Raw genomic sequence first — 17,595 nt, 5'->3', positions numbered from 1 at the left:
ATTGGAGTTAGATACGAGTACGTAGGCCGGCGAATTCTTGGGCGATTGATAACACTCTCACCCCTGGCTGAAGTTGAAATGTAAAGGACGGGTCCAGTTCGAGTTTGAGAAGTCGGGTCGCTGTGAGAGGACGATGTGAACGCGTTGGTATCCGGCTGAAGCTGAGAGGTTGTAGATGAGTCGATTGATTCGTTGATCGAAGGGCGTATTTCCTGAGCTCCAGATGCCTCCGTTATGAGCTCGTTAGAAGCCCGCATAAACTGAGGGTCAGATTCAGAGGAATCCATTGCATCTGCCCGTGTCTATACTGGCAGTACACTGCTTCCGTCGTCCAAGGCAGGGAGGGAGTTAGGCTTTGGGCCGGCGTCGTCGGTAGAAGCTTGCGAATTCGATGGTTGGTTCTGAGCCCCGATGTCGTCAAGCTCAACTGGAGGCTGATGCGAGTCCGTACGGGTGTGACTCGAGTTGGTATGGATGGGGCCTGTACCGGTATGACTTGAGTTGGTATGGATGGGGCCTGTTCCTGTAGGGGCAGGGGTTGTGTCGGCCGGTGTGGGATCTGAGCTGGTACGGGCACTATCACCGTCTCGACGCGCCTGATGTAGTGCCATGCGCTCAGAAATCTTGGCAGGGACCTCAACAAAAAGGAATGTGAACAGCCAAATAATACAGTCCCTCACATCGAGGATGATGCTGCGACAGTAATCCACAAACCCGAGAAGCACAACGAGAAGATAGATGAAGATGATGCGAATGATGGCGATAACCGTCTGCATCGCACAGTTATAAAGACGAGAAAAGAGGTAGCCTGGAAGAGACAAAAGTGGCGACGACTGGCGTAAGCGATTGAGGAGAGAGTAGCCGGAAGGTTGCGGTGATGACGAGTATCATACAGATGCAAGCGAATGGTGGAGATAGAAAATGATAATGGGTATCGTATTGCAAGCAATGGAAGCGAATTGTGATAGCTGTCGCCGTAATGGTATGTACGACTGTAGTATGAAGAGATACGAAGGTTAAGCAGTAGAAGTGCTTCGTCGTACTCGCACTTTCGCAGCTTCCACCCGTCCTTTAGCAGCAGCTTGTGGTTGATGGCTAGAAGAGGAAGGTTTGAGCTGCTTAAGGACCTGAACTGCAACTGCGATGGCGTCTTCGGGAAGACCTGATACGAGTCAGCACGTGTAGACGGAAAGAAGACCCGACTATGGGCCAGTATCAACTTACCCGCAACTCTCGCAACCTTCAGGGCATGGCTCTCCCGATTTACTCCCTTCCTTAATCGATGTACATACGAAAACTTGCCGTCTGGGTCCTCACGCACATCATTACAATAGCATCCCAGCTTCTCGAAGTCCTGCGTCATGTCGGTCAGTGTGTGGAAGTGAGTCGCAAACAATGTTCGACACTGATTGACGTGATACAGATGATGTAGACAGGCATAGCCCACTGCGATGCCATCTTCGGGTGTTGTTCCTCTGCCCACTTCATCCATGATGACGAAAGAACGAGGCGTGGCTTCCTTGAGGATTTGCGCTGTCTCGAGCATCTCCACCATGAACGTAGATTGGTCTTGGTAGAGATTATCTGCCGAACCCACTCGACTGAAGACTTTGTCTACCAGCCCGATTTCTGCATATTCAGCTGGGACAAAAGAACCAGTTTGCGCGAGGATCGAGATGAGTGCGTTCTGTCGGAGATAGGTACTTTTGCCCGCCATGTTTGGGCCGGTGATCAGCCATATGCGTTCCTCGTCGCCAAGAAGACAGTCGTTTGGTGCAAACTGTCGTCCTTGGTCGTTGAGACCGGCCTCCACAACTGGATGGCGACCGCCAACAATCTTGTGTGAAGATTCGGAGCTGAGGATAGGTCGTATGAAGTTCTTTTCGATGGCAAGGTTAGCAAAGGCGCATGCAACATCCAACTCATCTAGTATGGCAGCATTCCGGCGCAGTTTCACCAGATTCCGAACGACGCCTTCACGTAGTTCACCCAACACACGTTGCTCTTCATTGCGGATACGAAATCGGGTCTCGTCCATTTGCGCCCCTAGCTGCGTCCATTCAGGAACTTGGAAAGAGCGGGTAGATCTGCTACTACTCAAACTCTTCGGATAGAGAGCCGTCACACGGGAAACGTCTTTCCCCTTTACAAAGGCAATGTGCGCGAGATTGGGTGTCCACTTGAGCGTTAGTGCTTCAGCGTTTGTTTGTTGGCGCAGCTGCGTTTCCAGTTTCGCTTTCTTCGATTCCATGGAGTCCAACGACTTGTGCAACTTCACTAAAAGCGCGCTAGCCTTTCGTTTCATGATGTACACATCCGCTCGCCCGTCCGTTGCTCTCTTGACACTTGGAGCAATCATATGGGGTTTCGGTTGAACTCGCTTCGGCAAGTCTTTGAGATCTTCTTCTCCAGCTTCGCGTCCTAGTACGTCTTGGGCCAAGTCGGACATTTCCTCCGCCTCTTCCTCTTCGATGCGATGGTACTCGGAGAGTCCTTCTTCGTCAATGGCATCCTGGATGCGTTTTGCCAGCTCTATTGGGAGCTCCAGATCGAAACGATGCTCTAGCGCGGGCAAACACTGCTTTCTTCGACTCTCTGACGCATCGTTTGCGGGATCGGAAGGAATGGCGTTCCTCAATGTTGTATGCTCACGAAGGTTGTTGACGATTCCAGAGGTAGTGACAATCGTTTTGGAGAGTTCCATGAGGTCATCCGCATCTCCGCGACCATAGGTGAATTTTGTCACCAGGCGAAGCGCATCGAAGGTTTGCTCGAGAAGTGAAATTATGTCTTGCCGGAGTTGCGGATACTCAATCATCTCCTCGACTAGATCTAGTCTATCATTTATTGTCGACAACGACATGGAAGGGGCAGCTGAACAAATTAGTCATGACTTCAAAGATCGCAAGTGCTATTTGCCTACATAAACGTTGAGTGAGCAAGCGGGTTCCGCTGTTGGTAACCGTCTTCTTCAAGGAGTGTAGCAAACTACCTTCGTAAATACCGTCGCGAATAGTAGTCCTAATCTCGAGCGCCCTTAGACTGTTCTTATCGATACTCATGTGGTTGTCAGCCTGGTGCCTCACAGGAGCTTGCAGTCGGGTCCGGGAACCAAGCAACTGATGCTTGACGTAGTGCAATAGGGAGCCACCAGCAGCCACTTCGCTTGGCGAGAAGTTGGCCGTGTCAAAGTCATCGACCGCATCCTCCAGCATCGATGTCCACTCCTCCAGGATGAGTGGATTGTGAGACGGTTCCTGGAAAGTGATGACATGTCCATCTTCTTGCAAAATCGAGACCAAACGCGAGTGTTTTTCTTCCTGGAAAACGCTATCGAGAACTATCTCCCTTGGCCTAATACGAGCCACTGCCGAGGGTAGGGATGCAATATCCGTGGACTGAGTGAGAAAGTCTCCACTTGACAAGTCCATCCAAGCCAGCCCAATTTCGGTACGAGGTAGGTTGAGGACTGAAGATACACTCGAGCTGCCTGGGCTCTCCTTCAACGCATTCTCTTTCTTGAGTGCCTCTGGGTCGACGTGAATGCTGAGTAGGTAGTTGTTCTCCCAAGGATCCATGAAGTGTTCGTCGATGAGCGTACCTGGCGTGATGACACGGGAAACTTTCCGAGTATATTGAGCGTCACCCTTGGCTCTCTCCGGCGCATCGTTAGGGAATTCGTCACTGATGGCGACGTGTTTGTTGAGGTCCTGGACTAAGATCTTGAGGTAACGGTCTAGTTGATACGCAGGGAACCCGGCCTGAAGCTATTCAATACAATAAAAGATGAGTAACAATAAGGACTACTGACCATTGATACTCTGGGCTTCTTGCTCGCCTTGCTTGTCTTCCTACTGGTCTTCTTTATGTTAAGAAGTGGAGCATACTCATCTGCATGTTCGAAGTATAGCTACTTGAGTCAGCTAGGGTGCGAGGCTAAGAACCGCGCACATACCTCGTAGAAGCCACCAACCCGTGTGAGTACTACGCAGTGTTTGAATTTTAGCATGTTGTTTTGTACTTGCTGCAAGAGTGGAGGGTAATCCGGCTCGGCATCGTTCTGTGGTGGCAGTGCATTTGACACAATGGAGCCTTGTGGCATATCGTCAAGGTCCACAACGGCTATCGTCTTTGCACCCCGACATTGAGATGATTGATACCATGCTGCCTTCAACGCACGTGGGTTCGCGCATGGTCGCGTCAAGTTTGGAAGGGGGAATCTGGGAACTGTACTATATGCTCCCCGAGCAACCTTCAGGGATTGTCGTGAGCGAGCCCAGGCAATACGCGTCGTACATTGAACATGCTGAAAAATCATGATAGGAGAAACGAGGAATTGCTGGATCGGCGTTCAAGGTGGTGGAAAACGCGATGCAGGAACGCGTCTCGATATGGTTAGCACCAAAGTGATGCGGGCACGGCGGGGTACCGACTGGAGTTCATCTCGAAATCCTGAGCATATGCGCATCCGCAGTTCCTTGCTCATCTCACAGTAAAAATGGCACCCCAATTCGAGCCCATGAAGAATGATCTCATCCTACGGACAGCGAGAGGTAAACGAGCTCACCTCGATTGTCCAGAGATCATGCACTAACGATTGGCAGGCGAGAAAGTCGAGCGTCCGCCCATATGGGTAATGCGTCAAGGTACAGAGCTTCAGTCCGCTTCTGGTGCGCGTCAAGGCTAACAAACCTACAGCTGGACGCTATCTTCCTGAATACCATGAGGCGAAGGGCAAGAACGATTTCTTCGAGTGCTGCCGTAGCCCCGAAATCGCCTCAACCCTCACCCTCCAGCCCATCGAGCGCTACGAAGGTCTGATTGATGCTGCCATCATCTTCTCCGATATTCTCGTCATACCACAAGCAATGGGAATGGAGGTGATAATGGTGGACAAGAAGGGTCCTCACTTCCCCGACCCACTCCAGACACCGGACGACCAGCAGTACAAGGAAGTCCTCGAGAGAGATGTAGACGTAAAGGAGTCGCTGGACTACGTGTACAAAGCTATCACCTTGACAAGGCAAAAGTTGGCTGGAAGGGTACCGCTGATTGGGTTCTGTGGCGCGCCTTGGACGCTCCTGTGCTATATGGTAGAAGGAGGTGGCAGCAAGATGTTTATTCAAACCAAAACCTGGATATACAAGTACCCAGAAGAGAGCAGGGCGATGCTGCAGAAGATTGCAGAGCTATGCGTAGAGTACTTGGCCCTTCAAGTGCAGGCTGGAGCACAAGTAGGCAACCCGACAGTTTACCTGAACCCGATGCTGACAGTTGGTAGATGATCCAAGTCTTCGACTCGTGGGCCGGCGAGCTATCGCCATCCTCATTCAAGACTTTTGCCCTCCCGTACCTGAACTACATTGCCGATAACCTACCTGCGCGCCTGGAGTCTAAGGGTCTTGAACCTGTTCCAATGACCGTGTTCGCGAAAGGGGCGTGGTACGCGTTGTCTGACCTGTGCGACTCGAATTATAACACTATTGGTTTGGACTGGTTACATGCTCCAGCTGAGGCCTACAAGGTCGCTCGGGCGAAGGGGAAGACGCTGCAAGGCAACGCTGATCCTGGTGTACTCTACGGCACTAGGGAGTCTATTACCAAGGTAGTGGAGGATATGGTTGCAGGATTCGGTGGAGGCAAACAGGGCTGGATCGCCAATCTGGGTCATGGTATGTGTATCCGTGCAAATGTTTGACTGGGTGCTAACGATCTTTAGGAATAACACCATTCGTAAAGCCAGACGACCTGAAGTTCTACTTTGAGGAGATACACCGACTAACGTCTTCATAAAGAAATGATTTAAATTTTACGGGGGATATTTCCCACAAGTGACCTCATTTGTCTTCTTCGCCAATGTCTTCGTACCAATCCTCTGGCTTCTCCTTGATAAATTTCTTCATTAGGTCCTGACATTCGTCGTTCTGCAGAACAACAACCTCAATACCCTTGCTCTTTAGATACTCCTCACCACCCACAAAGGTCTTGTTCTCCCCGATTACCACCCTCTTTACCTTGTACATGACACACGCCCCTGTGCACATGTCACAAGGACTAAGCGTAGTGTACATTGTGGCGCCACGGTAAGACGATGCTGGGAGGCGCCCCGCATTTTCCAGGCAGGATATCTCTGCCTTGTTGTGTCAACACCGCTTGCGATTGCCTGAGACAGGCTGAGGCCAACATACATGGAGTGTCGCGCTTTTGTTCTGAATGCGCATGTTGTGTCCTTGGCCGAGTAGCTTGCCTTCTGCTGACACTAAGGCTGCTCCGATAGGCACGCCCCCTTCGTGGCTGCCTTGACGTGCTTCATGCAGTGCAGCCTTGAAACCAATATCTTCGGTGGACATGGTCGAAATTGTGGAGGTCTGTGTGAAAGGTGTGGCATGCCTCACTCAGGGTCTGGTGTCGCCAATCTTCTCGATAAGCTCCCTCGATCCGCTCTTGCCTGATTGGGCAGCGCATAGTTCATCAAATGCGAAGCTGCAAACAAGTGCAACGACGACTGTTTTGCGCATTTTCACCTGTTCATAGTGAGAATTTTGAGTTTTCAGGGCTCCCCTTATTGTGCAGGGACATGTCTGTTGTCTGAGCAGGCAGACGGGCGTTTTCAGCTGTGCAGGGGCGAAGTCGAAGCCGTGGAAGGGCGTCGAAACGCTTGGAAACTTCTGTTCGGCGCATTTGCAACAGTACCCCGGTTGGGCTACTTTTAAATACACAAAGCCGCAGCCTTTGTCCTTGACACTACTTACGACTCCCACATGCACACTGTGCCTCCACTACCTCTCACGAATTGCCGAGCCGAGTTCTCAGCGAGCACCTGTAAGCGCTTCTTGCTCGAACCCAAGGCGGCGACGATGTGCACCGTTTCTTTTTGGAGCCAAACGCAGACGTATTTTGCAGATGTCAGTTCGTAGTCTAGCCACTGACAGTACAAGAATCGCAGGATACAGTGAAACTACAGCGCTCTCCAGAAATCACCCACATACCTTCACCGAGAGCCCCACGACAGCGCTCGCAACCCCGCTAGCCCCTCGTCTCCACCACCACACAAGCAGCAGCAGCCGCAATCATGGTCAAAGAGACCAAGTTCTACGAGATTCTAGGCGTATGTAAAGCTTTTTCAAAGCAAAGAAGCGCAGTATTAATAGCAGCAGGTAGCGCCAGATGCCACAGAGGCGCAACTAAAGTCTGCGTACAAGAAGGGAGCGCTCAAGTGGCACCCCGATAAGAACGCGCACAACCCAGACGCCGCCGACAAGTTCAAGGACCTCTCACACGCATACGAAGTGCTCTCGGACGGGCAGAGACGACAGATCTACGACCAGTATGGCGAGGAGGGTCTCGAGCAGGGTGGCGCAGGCGGCGGTGGCGGCATGGCAGCAGAAGACCTGTTCGCGCAGTTTTTCGGCGGCGGCGGCGGCCCATTCGGAGGCATGTTTGGCGGCGGTGGCCAGCGGGAACAGGGCCCAAAGAAGGCGCGCACCATCTCGCACGTCCACAAAGTGTCGCTCGAGGATATCTACCGCGGCAAGGTCTCGAAGCTGGCTCTGCAGAAGTCAGTCATCTGCCCCAAGTGCCACGGCGTTGGCGGCAAAGAGGGCGCTGTCAAGAAGTGTGCCGGCTGCGATGGACGCGGTATGAAGCACATGATGAGGCAAATGGGCCCTATGATCCAGCGCTTCCAGACCGTCTGCCCCGACTGCCAGGGAGAGGGAGAAATCATCCGCGACAAGGACAGGTGCAAACAGTGCAACGGCAAGAAGACCATTATCGAGCGCAAGGTCCTCCACGTCCACGTCGACCGCGGTGTCAAGTCTGGCCACAAGATCGAGTTCCGTGGCGAGGGCGACCAGCTTCCTGGCGTGGAGCCGGGTGATGTCGTCTTCGAGATTGAGCAGAAGCCCCACACCCGTTTCCAGCGCAAGGACGACGACCTCTTCTACCAGTGCGAGATTGACTTGCTGACTGCTCTCGCGGGCGGCCAAATTCACATTGAGCACCTGGATGAGCGATGGTTGACCGTCGACATCATCCCAGGCGAGTGCATCAGCCCCGGCGAGGTCAAGGTCATCCGCGGGCAGGGTATGCCCTCGTACCGACACCACGACTTCGGCAACCTGTACATCCAGTTCGACGTCAAGTTCCCCGACAAGCTGGGCAACGCTGAGGGCGGCCCATTGACACCCGAGCAGATCCGTGCCCTCGAGTCTGTTCTGCCGCCGCGCAAGGTCTCCGACTCCATGCCGCCCGCAGACGCCATGACTGATGACTTCACGCTCGAAGACGTCGACCCCACACGGGAGAACCAGCGCGCCCGAGGCATGGGAGCCATGGATGACGACGATGACGAGATGCACCCAGGTGCTGAGCGCGTACAGTGCGCGTCGCAGTAAACGCATACAGAACATCGAGGTTGGGGCATGATTGATGATACACATGGGGTACGAAGGCACGAAGACACGCATGGATACCAAAAGTGGTTGTGGGCGTCGTAGCTTCTGGAGACGTTTGCGTTTGCATTGGGGATATGTGTTCCAAACAGCTCGGCTCGCGTGAAGCCTGGACCCGAGGATTCTCGCGGCATCGAAGCATTCATTGTCTTTTCGATTTTTCATCTAGATCGGCAGCGGTGGGTTTCCTTCGATTCTCGCGCTGAGGAACGTCATCTCTATGCTTTCTTGTTTTTTTCCAGTGCGAGTCAAGGGAGGGGAGGGGCGTTCTTTTAGAAAGGGTAGTCTTCTGTCTGCTATTGGGGATGGTTAGTAGAAAATGGCATGTGGTAATTTCTTGCTCCTGCTTGCATTATATTCCGCATATGTGGTACTTGAACAAATTGTGTCATTCACGCGAGATCCTACGGTTGGTGTCTCGAGTCACGACTAAACTGATAACTGATGAAGCGAAAGTCTCATTTAGGAACTTCACCAAGGCTTATATCAATACATGCAACTGCCCACCCCAGCCCTCCCAAGTTCAAAGAATAATATCCGTATCTTCGTCAACACGCACCCCCAAACCCATCTCCAGCTCCTCACTCATCACCTCCTGCCCTGTGCATCTCCGTACGTGGCCCACTCAGTCGAAGTCCAATGACTCTCCTGTTAGGAGGCTATATCTGGATAGACGAGGAGTAGTGGATCTGCGGTATCGACCGGCGTGACGAGGATGTTTGACTGTGTGATCATGATTGTGGTTCGTAAGTGTTGAATTGTGATTGTTGTTCCCATGCTCCGTTCCCATGCATGTGCAGTCTGCATAAAATGAAGACCTCAGGTCGAACTAAAGGTCCTTTTAATGGATATTGAACCTTTCGAGTTGGCCAGTCTGGAGGAAGTCTTTCCAGTCTGTTCCGGGTTCTGCGTTCTCGATGAAGTCATGACCCAAGCGATGGCCTGGTAAATATGCGACTCCCACCATTCGGTATTCGTCGCCGCCCAGATGATCCAGTATGAAAGGTATATTGATACCAAAGAGTCCTGCGACACGATATGAGGTTACGTTTGTGACGGTTGTGATCCCAACCATGCCGGTATCTGTCAAGAAGAATGTATACCGAAGGGAATAAAACTCATGACCAAACTTATCCTCGGCGGTAGTTGTGTCTTGCAGACACAGCCGTAAGTATGAAAGCACTTCGTCTGAGGTGGTAGATGTCGAGAGAATGAACTGATGTGTGAGAGCTGCAAGCATTCGATCAGTATAGTCTTGATCCGTCTCCTGATGGAAACTTCTATGTACTTCTTTGAGAGTGAAGGACATATTCGCGACATCCAAGGCTCCAGACCTCGCAATATTTCCAAGATGATGGCCTGCAGTATACAAAATCATGGAGTCGCTCGAGAAGCTTGCTACTGGTGCTATGCCGTGCGCCATATTTATTGTGACTCGAAGATCTTCTGAGGTATACACGTGTATGCCTTTTGTGGGATTACCTCCTGTAAATGATGCCGTGTTTGACGTCCAAGAAGGCATTGTCTGAAAATGCTTGTATGGTTTTGTGTTTCGGAGATTCCAAAACACCATATAAGGGTAGAAGCTTTCTGTTATTATGACTGACGTCGCCTGCGCAAATACTTGCTCGTTGGTCTTTGTGTAGTCGGGAGATATTGGCGTACCGTGAAAGCGGCAAATTCCCAGCAGACCAAACACTCGATCTCGAGGATCTGTCGATCTGAGAAAGATTGTGGATAATAATATGTGGGCAAGTGAGCGTTCACGACTGTATTGTCGTATCTGGGCTAGCCAATGCACTCGTATTGCCTTAAGGAACCCTATGTTTCTTGTTCTGTCCTTGTCGATCAGACTAGCGAGATATAGAGGCTGGGGTAATTTGAAGCCGTCCACCCATTCGTCTAACTCTTGGGGCTGTGTGAGCTGGACAGTAAACGTAAATGCCAACCAGTTTATCCGGCGCAGGCCGCAGTAGACAAGTGGATCTAAACGTGCGAGTGCGAGCTCCTGGGCCACCCAGATTCTTGTGAACCAATCTCTTTCTATTATGTCCTCGAGAGAACCGATGAACCTTGAGACATCATGCTTTTCAAGATCGCCTGTGGAGATAGTTTCCATAACAAAATCACTGTCTTTTCTTGCAGGCCCTAGCCAGATGATGACACGCTCCGCCGACGAGAAGATCGTGCCCATAAATCCAACTTGATGGTTCTTTTCTCGGGTGTCCTCTTGGTGAATAGAAACAGCATCGATCCACATGGTACGACTAGTGTTTTCATATCGAAGATGGCGCATCGCTGCGTCAAGATTGGCGCCAATTCGCATATGTGCCGTGATGTTTGAAGTGGATTCGATTGAAAATGTAAGATTATGTTCTGTCCCATTTTCCACAGTGCCGTCGGTGGGATTCCAAACGTAGGATAAAGCTTCATATTGTGGCTCGTTTTGAAAGTCCACGACTCGAATGATGGCAATGAGAGGATTGTCGAACCTTCCAGGCAGAATCTCCACCAGACGGATCTCTTTCGGCCCTAACGTGTTGAATCCCTCCCTGCGCTGCTCTTGTGACATGTTGGAGCATGCCTCAAGCCATGGGAGGCCTCGACAGTATTACTTCGAGTGATGATAAGAATGTCCACGATGCAGCGACGAGAGACTGACAGGATTTGATATGATGTCTAGATGTAAAATATAGGGTGATCTGACTTCATAAGAAAGCGGCAAAAAGGTTGTGCGGGGTGCTGCCTGGAGCGAGCTGAGCTGCGCCCCAAACCAAAGCTGCATGTAAGGGAGGTGTCAATCAACCATTAATGAGCCTTATTGACCAGTTTTCGCCTATTTAGGCACGCCACTCATCAGCCCCTCAGTATGTGTAGTCAAAGGCTATTGGCTCGACATGCCTAGCAAAACGCCACAAGTCAATACAATTCAACATTTGGCCCCTTCAGGCTCTTTCAGCCTTCCACTACCTTCGATTTCCTCTCATTTGTTTGTCTTGAAGTTCTGCAATACTTCTCAGAGCCATATACTATAGATCTTGATGGCATCGTCATCTGGGCAAGAACATGCGCCTCTGATTCCCGATTTACCAACGACCGGCCCTTTCACAATTGAAATGGGACGGCTAGGAACAAAACCTGGTTTACTTCAGCGTCAGTATGTACAGTAACAGGAACTTGGCCCAGCTGACACAACATTGTTAGTCGAAGAGGAGGGCTTTGATACTATTACCTTCCAGTACGTCACAAAATACTCCTAGATCTTTTTTTTGGCTAATCTATCCGCATATCGGGAGCCAACCTTGCCAACGACTTATCGCGCACAGCGTCTGCCGCAACCTCCAGATCGACGTCTCAGACGCGACAAAAGCCCAAGTTTATCAAAGGCTTTTCGCAAAAGATATCAGATGTCACACAATCCATGAACGCAAAGGCTACCTTTCAGATACGACATAGTCGTAATTAGGGGTGGCGTATGGGTGGCGTATGGGTGTCTTATTGGGGAGCTGCGCTTCTGCCTTCGTCCTTTGTTGCAATATCTGCCTTGTTATCGCGGGTGCCGTCAATCATCTTGGATACGGCAACAACGGGGTCGCTAACTTGATAGAAGATGGCGAGGAAGCGATTGAACGATGGAATACCGTCTTCCACGTTTTCATCAACGCTCTTAGCACCATCTTATTGGCTGGCAGTAATTACACCATGCAGGTCATGAGCTCACCGACGCGTGCAGAAATTGACAAGGCCCATGCCACAGGTATAGTGCTTTTCGAAATACCTTGATACCCCGTGACTTCGTTAGTAGCCTATCGGTTAATTCTCCGGACCTCTGGATTCGCAGAACTATTTAACGTAGCAAAGATATCTAATTAACCTACAAATCCTGTATACCTCTGCTGAATTGGAAGATTATTCCTATTGTTAAGTTGCTAACTTAAGTGGTTACAACTTTCTTAGAAATTCTTTTGTCTCAGAGATACGTTACTCTAGCTCCGATATGACGTACGTAGGATTGATATACACTTGAGTCATGAATTGTACTACTGATATACTAGGCACGTTGTGATCAGTCAATCAACCAATCGGCAAATACACAAGTCACGGGGTATCAAGGTATTTCGAAAAGCACCCATAAATGGCTCGACATCGGGCTTCTTAGCCCTCGGAACTTACGATTCATATCTCAAAGCGTGCAGCCTTGTGCATTGTATTAGCCCTATCGTCGATTCCACTCCATTTGTTATAAGTAATATGCAGTTCGCCTGGATGCAGTTCGCCTGGATGGTGTCTGAGCTCACAGAAACTATTACAATGCTTCTGTATTCAAGATCATCGCAGTCAAAAAATATCAAATTATACCCGTCGATATTTGGTCTGACGACTACGAACGGCGGCATTTCAATGACTCAAGCCGAAGTTGGCCGCAGAATACGTACTTAAACCTGAGCAACACAAGATGGAGGCAGGACTACAGATCACGATATGTCTCCCAATATGGGGACCTGTACCTCGCAATTGATCAAATCGCGTTCGACACACGACAGAGCACTGGAATGTTTTCGACACCTTACTATTTATCTGGAAACTTCTCTGCTAATATCACCGCTCGAAATCTTTCATCTCTATCTCAAGACTGGGTACCGTATTCTTTCGTTGGCCGTGCTACGTCAAACTTAACCACGACGAACCTAACGTCTCCTGCATCTATGCGTGTTGTCAATGGTTTCACGACTATAAACGGGATGAAAAGTCGTAGACAGTTAAGCCTCTACTTCATGGTAATAGTCATTATATTCGATTGTCTCAAGCTTGTCGTTATGATCAACGTTCTCTTCACAGATCCATCAGAATATATCGTCACCCTGGGAGACGCTGCAGCATCATTCCTGGCACGTTCAGGTCTTACCACTAACGGGAACTGTTTGCTAAAAACAGATAAATTATTACTGGATCGCTGATGCCCACCAATCTTTGAAAGTCTGGGCATGGGAGACGAGGAATTTACCTCTCAGTATCTAAAACATGCATGGCAGCCGTGGCCACAACATTACAACTCTTCGGTGCGCATAGACAAGGGTATCCACGCTATTTTGTCATAAGAATCCGTATTCTTCTCTTGAATTCTCACTGACATCAAGCAGAGCCCTGGTCTTGGCCACCGTCATTGTACTGGTTCCTCTACTCTTGAGTAATTACACGAATCCCTGGGCATGGGGAGCTGCATCTGACAATGTTCTCAATTTTGGCTCTGTCAACACCACAATCAAAGGAACACTGTTCAATGCCTGGCTAGCTAACATGCCCCAAGTGCTATTGTCTTTCTGCTATTTAAATCTGAACACGATGTGTACATCCATATCTTGTGCATGAGAATGGAATAACTTTGGGGTTTCTAGAAAAGGTCTTCGAGTTACGAAACCGGCGGGGGAACAACGCAGCACCTATTTTCTGCAACTTCCATACAAGTGGGCGATTCCAGTGATAACAATCAGTGGCATTTTGCATTGGCTATTGTCTCAGACATTCTTCTTGGTTCGTTTCGACTCTTTCGATCGGTTCGGGGAGCTCAAAGATAACAAGTCCAAGTCCGCTTGTGGAACTTCCCTTTCGAGTCTCATCGTCATTGCGTTAGCCCTAGTTGTTGGGTTTAGATGGGTGGAGCGCCGTCCAAAGTTTTCCATCACTACCAACTGCAAATTCCTGCAGTCTATTCATCAGCGCCATGTGCCATCCTCCATCTGGCGAGGTAGATCCACATTTAGGTAGGGTAAAGTGGGGAATATTCAGTAAGGAGCTGGTAGAAGGATATGAACATTGTTCACTTTCTTCTAGATCGGACCGGAAACCGGAGCCAGGCATGGTGTACTATTGATTTAAGATACAATCCCAATAGACAGGCTTGTGGGATATCTTGTGTCGGGAATATTTCCCCTAGATATCTAAACGCAAAGACGCGAGTTGTATGTTATTGATCCGTAAAGATACGAGAAAAGTTACACAAAAGAGATGACTTTGCTCACACTACACCCACTTTCCAACTACATGTCTTCTCAAGAGACTCGTGAATGCTGTTGCTTCGTCAATTACCTAGGGGAAACGATTGCACTTACAATTTAGGTTCAAAAGAGCATCTCTACTGGGTTGATCGTCTATGGAAAACGTTCAATTCTACATATACGATAGCATATGAACATAGGTAGTGACGGATCTGAAGGGCAGCCGTCACAAGTCTTACCCTTTCGATAATCCAAGCATGGTGGTGCTTGTAGTATGAAAATAAATGAAACGCACTGCTTTAGTAAGTAGCTACTCGGTAGGTAGGCTTGATTCTGAAAGCGGTGTGCATGATTGTAACGCATGTTTGTCGGACCACTCTCGCATTGGAGGAGGTGTGCTCATGATATGATAGTAATCCTAGACATCAAAGCATTCAAGAAGAACCCGGAAGCTTAATGTTCCACTGTGATTGTACAGGCGGCGCGTAGCTTAGTGAAGGCGCGTCGCGTTGACGTCACGCGCTGCGATATGAGATATGAGTGCTACCTATCTTCGTTTGTCAAGAACGAGCAACCGCGCTTGCACCGACACATCTGACTGGTGGCTGCGATGTTTTGACCTTCATGTCACTCTCATCAGCGTGGTTCGGCATCTCCTCTATCTAGCCCCACGCAACACTTCGCTGACAAGAACAGTATTACTCACACTTCGCTCCAGCATGGCGGCTGCTCGCAGCATCCCGATTGCGAGGACTATGTCTAGCCCCGCAGATCCAGGCGCGCCTTCACTTATCACCACGATTCCACCAGAGCTCCGAAATAACATCTACGACTTGCTCTTCAAATACAACTCCCATGTACTCCTCCACGATGTGAAGGAATACCGTGCACGTATCGTCTATCTCGCTACGGAAGTCTATACAGATGATGAGGATGACGAGTTTCAACAAAAGGTTGAACTACGCAAGGAGCTGGAGGAGACCGGCGTGGAGCACCTCGCTGAAGACGAGGATTTCCACCATGATCTCAATATCTCGCTACTTCTATCTTGCCGACTAATATACCATGAAGCAACGAGCATACTTTATGGCTCTAACACCTTCCTCTTTTCGAGGGTTCTCAACCAAGAAGACTCGCATTGGTACGACCAGTTTATGTATGCTCCGAAGTGGTTGTCGAATATCGGTTCCCAAATCCGTCTACTAAGGAGGGTTTCCATCGACTTCGACGCGGTATGCCCTGTTATTTGCGCACATAGCGATGCACACCGGAATATCAACTGGCTGCCTTTGCTTAGGATCATCTGGGCCAATCTGGACGCAGAATGGAAAATCAGTTTTGCTCATACTGGACGGCTCGTAGATAACGAACATTCAGTTGTATATGACGAGCATGAGAGGACGCCTACCTTCGTCTTGAACAACATCTTGGATGCTTTGGGTAGAAGAGATGTGCTCAACATCAAACGGTATGCTAAATTCGAGCGACTCATGCCGGTGGTCGTTATTCGAAATCGTTCTGGTTCTGTTGATGGTTATGCTAGCCATCCGTCGACAGGCCAACCGGCGGACCTCGACACTAGTTATCGGTTTGCGAACTATGACTGCGTTTTTCCTGATAACCAAATGTTCCTTTTCTTCCATGCAGATGACGGTGGCCACATCGTCCGAGCAAGACTTGAAGAGAAACATCTGTTACAATTACCAGATGACGTCCTTCGTTCCATCTACCGGTACACTTGTTTTTCAAAAACCGGCGTGACCTTTGATCTCACGTCGCATGTCGCACGCGGTCTTGAGATGGCCCTTCTTGGGGTGAGCCGACGCCATCGTTACGAGGCAGAGTACGATACAAGCTGGAGCAATCCATGGATGAACAATAAGTTCACAGTCAGTATGACCACTGAGACTGCCAAAACCGATTTTGGTGAGTTCGTTTTGTTACACGAGTGGTTGAAAATCGAAAATTTCAAACGCATGGTATTCGCGAGGCGCCCAAACCCGGATCATTTGCCTCGCATCGTGTTAGAATTCAACCTTGACACTCGAAAGACGTTTCTCGATATTCGCATCAACATCAAGAGTCTGCTGCATCCCATTCATGAGCTCGACAATCGATCTACCATACTCATCTCGCTCAAACATGTCATCGACAATGCCACGCACCGACAAGATACCCGCATCACTTTAGGCAAGCTTCGACGAGACATTTTCATTCTTCTCTCCGAGATGATCGCGTTTGGATGGACTCTCGACGATTCTCTTCCAGAACTCTGGTTCAATGGAGAGGGAACCCTGCTTTGTGCCAACTGCCCTGCCACTGTTACCACGCCAGCAAGTAACCTGAAGTATCACCACGCTGGTCTTGACACAACAAACATCATCAGTCGAGGATACCGGGAAATCGAAAATATAACTGCGGAATTTCCCGAGGTGAGAAACATGCGAGCTAGTAATGGGAACGCTATGACAGGCACTTTTCCTGCATGTTCTGTAATGGGTACATGGATAGCTTTACGCGACGTTGGCTGGGAGGACTGGTGGTACCAAAAACGTATCTGTGAGTGATACCAAAGGCTTACTTACAACTCCTGAGTTCACTAACAACTCCAGGAAAGGAGAATTGGAGGGTTTCGGTGATGGTCCAGGTACACATATTCAACCATCATTTACTTCAGCGAGTATTTTGAAAAGGGGACATACATCTTTCGTCACAGTCAGCGCGCATGAGCGTTACCGCTACCAATAAAATTCCGTTGAAGATGGCCTCAGTTTCTGTACATCACTTGATAGTCATGGGTACATCAAGGCATGGAAGATATAGGATGCTTTACTGTTATGACTAGTGTGTTTAAATGGTCTCATCCACTCGACCACGTGCATTGTGTCAACATGTGTATGTATAATCAATAGTTTGCTAGATGTCAGTAATAGATTTCAGCACAAACTTTCATGTGTTCGCTATATATCCACTGATGTATGTTGGTTTCTACGCAGACAGCACCCTCCTCTAGTCATCAATTTTGGCACGCTTTGACCGACTCCAGTGTTGAATTCCAAGTTTATAAAGCACAGTTTTTAGTCTCCAGATTGAAGTTTGACATAAGGTTGAGAAAATAACGTGAATATCACAAAGGTGTAGAACAA

The 17,595-nt window shown here is 49.4% G+C and overlaps 8 protein-coding genes across 8 annotated transcripts; 3 read left to right on the top strand and 5 right to left on the bottom strand.

The window, feature by feature from the left end:
- Positions 1–38: 38 nt before the first annotated feature.
- P153DRAFT_167412 (uncharacterized protein) lies at positions 39–896 on the bottom strand. The gene has a single exon (XM_033662289.1). The coding sequence runs from the start codon at positions 774–776 to the stop codon at positions 303–305; it is 474 nt and encodes a 157-aa protein (XP_033526945.1). The 5' UTR covers positions 777–896; the 3' UTR covers positions 39–302.
- A 120-nt stretch (positions 897–1,016) lies between these two features.
- P153DRAFT_284326 (DNA mismatch repair protein muts) lies at positions 1,017–4,102 on the bottom strand (the record flags this gene model as incomplete). Its single annotated transcript, XM_033663322.1, has 5 exons — positions 1,017–1,162; positions 1,225–2,874; positions 2,924–3,761; positions 3,812–3,910; positions 3,956–4,102. 5 exons carry the CDS (start codon positions 4,100–4,102, stop codon positions 1,017–1,019), a joined length of 2,880 nt encoding a protein of 959 aa, XP_033526944.1.
- A 297-nt stretch (positions 4,103–4,399) lies between these two features.
- On the top strand, positions 4,400–6,029 carry P153DRAFT_363863 (uroporphyrinogen decarboxylase). Its single transcript, XM_033667464.1, has 5 exons — positions 4,400–4,553; positions 4,605–4,646; positions 4,699–5,234; positions 5,282–5,672; positions 5,720–6,029. The coding sequence occupies exons 1-5, from the start codon at positions 4,499–4,501 to the stop codon at positions 5,791–5,793; spliced, it is 1,098 nt and encodes a 365-aa protein (XP_033526943.1). The 5' UTR covers positions 4,400–4,498; the 3' UTR covers positions 5,794–6,029.
- On the bottom strand, positions 5,720–6,661 carry P153DRAFT_428650 (cytidine deaminase-like protein). Its single transcript, XM_033672726.1, has 2 exons — positions 6,189–6,661; positions 5,720–6,134 (listed from the first exon to the last, which is right to left on the bottom strand). The coding sequence occupies exons 1-2, from the start codon at positions 6,348–6,350 to the stop codon at positions 5,838–5,840; spliced, it is 459 nt and encodes a 152-aa protein (XP_033526942.1). The 5' UTR covers positions 6,351–6,661; the 3' UTR covers positions 5,720–5,837.
- Positions 6,662–6,769: 108 nt separating this feature from the next.
- Positions 6,770–8,775, top strand: P153DRAFT_332877 (DnaJ-domain-containing protein). The gene is made up of 3 exons (XM_033665533.1): positions 6,770–6,822; positions 6,939–7,108; positions 7,158–8,775. Exons 2-3 carry the CDS (start codon positions 7,073–7,075, stop codon positions 8,394–8,396), a joined length of 1,275 nt encoding a protein of 424 aa, XP_033526941.1. The 5' UTR covers positions 6,770–6,822; positions 6,939–7,072; the 3' UTR covers positions 8,397–8,775.
- Positions 8,776–9,300: 525 nt separating this feature from the next.
- Positions 9,301–9,486, bottom strand: P153DRAFT_272186 (uncharacterized protein; the record flags this gene model as incomplete). Its single annotated transcript, XM_033662914.1, has 1 exon — positions 9,301–9,486. A coding segment is annotated over one exon (186 nt), but the record flags the coding sequence as incomplete, so codon positions are not given.
- A 645-nt stretch (positions 9,487–10,131) lies between these two features.
- On the bottom strand, positions 10,132–11,025 carry P153DRAFT_284096 (uncharacterized protein; the record flags this gene model as incomplete). Its single annotated transcript, XM_033663304.1, has 1 exon — positions 10,132–11,025. A coding segment is annotated over one exon (894 nt), but the record flags the coding sequence as incomplete, so codon positions are not given.
- Positions 11,026–15,168: 4,143 nt separating this feature from the next.
- On the top strand, positions 15,169–17,016 carry P153DRAFT_354055 (uncharacterized protein; the record flags this gene model as incomplete). The annotated part of the gene is made up of 1 exon (XM_033666483.1): positions 15,169–17,016. One exon carries the CDS (start codon positions 15,169–15,171, stop codon positions 17,014–17,016), a length of 1,848 nt encoding a protein of 615 aa, XP_033526938.1.
- Between the last annotated feature and the right edge of the window lie 579 nt (positions 17,017–17,595).

The sequence above is a fragment of the Dothidotthia symphoricarpi genome, assembly GCF_010015815.1.
Source record: "Dothidotthia symphoricarpi CBS 119687 unplaced genomic scaffold P153scaffold_4, whole genome shotgun sequence".
NCBI classification, from domain to species: domain Eukaryota; kingdom Fungi; phylum Ascomycota; class Dothideomycetes; order Pleosporales; family Dothidotthiaceae; genus Dothidotthia; species Dothidotthia symphoricarpi.
Note: the sequence above shows the minus strand (reverse complement) of the source record. Positions and strands in the feature narration are given on the sequence as shown.

Coding starts and splice junctions, on each gene's coding strand:
- P153DRAFT_167412 (XM_033662289.1), bottom strand. CDS start 776: ATGCAGACGGTTATCGCCATCATTCGCATCATCTTCATCTATCTTCTC.
- P153DRAFT_363863 (XM_033667464.1), top strand. CDS start 4,499: ATGGCACCCCAATTCGAGCCCATGAAGAATGATCTCATCCTACGGACA. Junction 4,554..4,604: donor CATCCTACGGACAGCGAGAG/GTAAACGAGCTC, acceptor AACGATTGGCAG/GCGAGAAAGTCGAGCGTCCG. Junction 4,647..4,698: donor CATATGGGTAATGCGTCAAG/GTACAGAGCTTC, acceptor ACAAACCTACAG/CTGGACGCTATCTTCCTGAA.
- P153DRAFT_332877 (XM_033665533.1), top strand. CDS start 7,073: ATGGTCAAAGAGACCAAGTTCTACGAGATTCTAGGC. Junction 7,109..7,157: donor AGTTCTACGAGATTCTAGGC/GTATGTAAAGCT, acceptor TAATAGCAGCAG/GTAGCGCCAGATGCCACAGA.
- P153DRAFT_428650 (XM_033672726.1), bottom strand. CDS start 6,350: ATGTCCACCGAAGATATTGGTTTCAAGGCTGCACTGCATGAAGCACGT. Junction 6,135..6,188: donor ACAAAAGCGCGACACTCCAT/GTATGTTGGCCT, acceptor TGACACAACAAG/GCAGAGATATCCTGCCTGGA.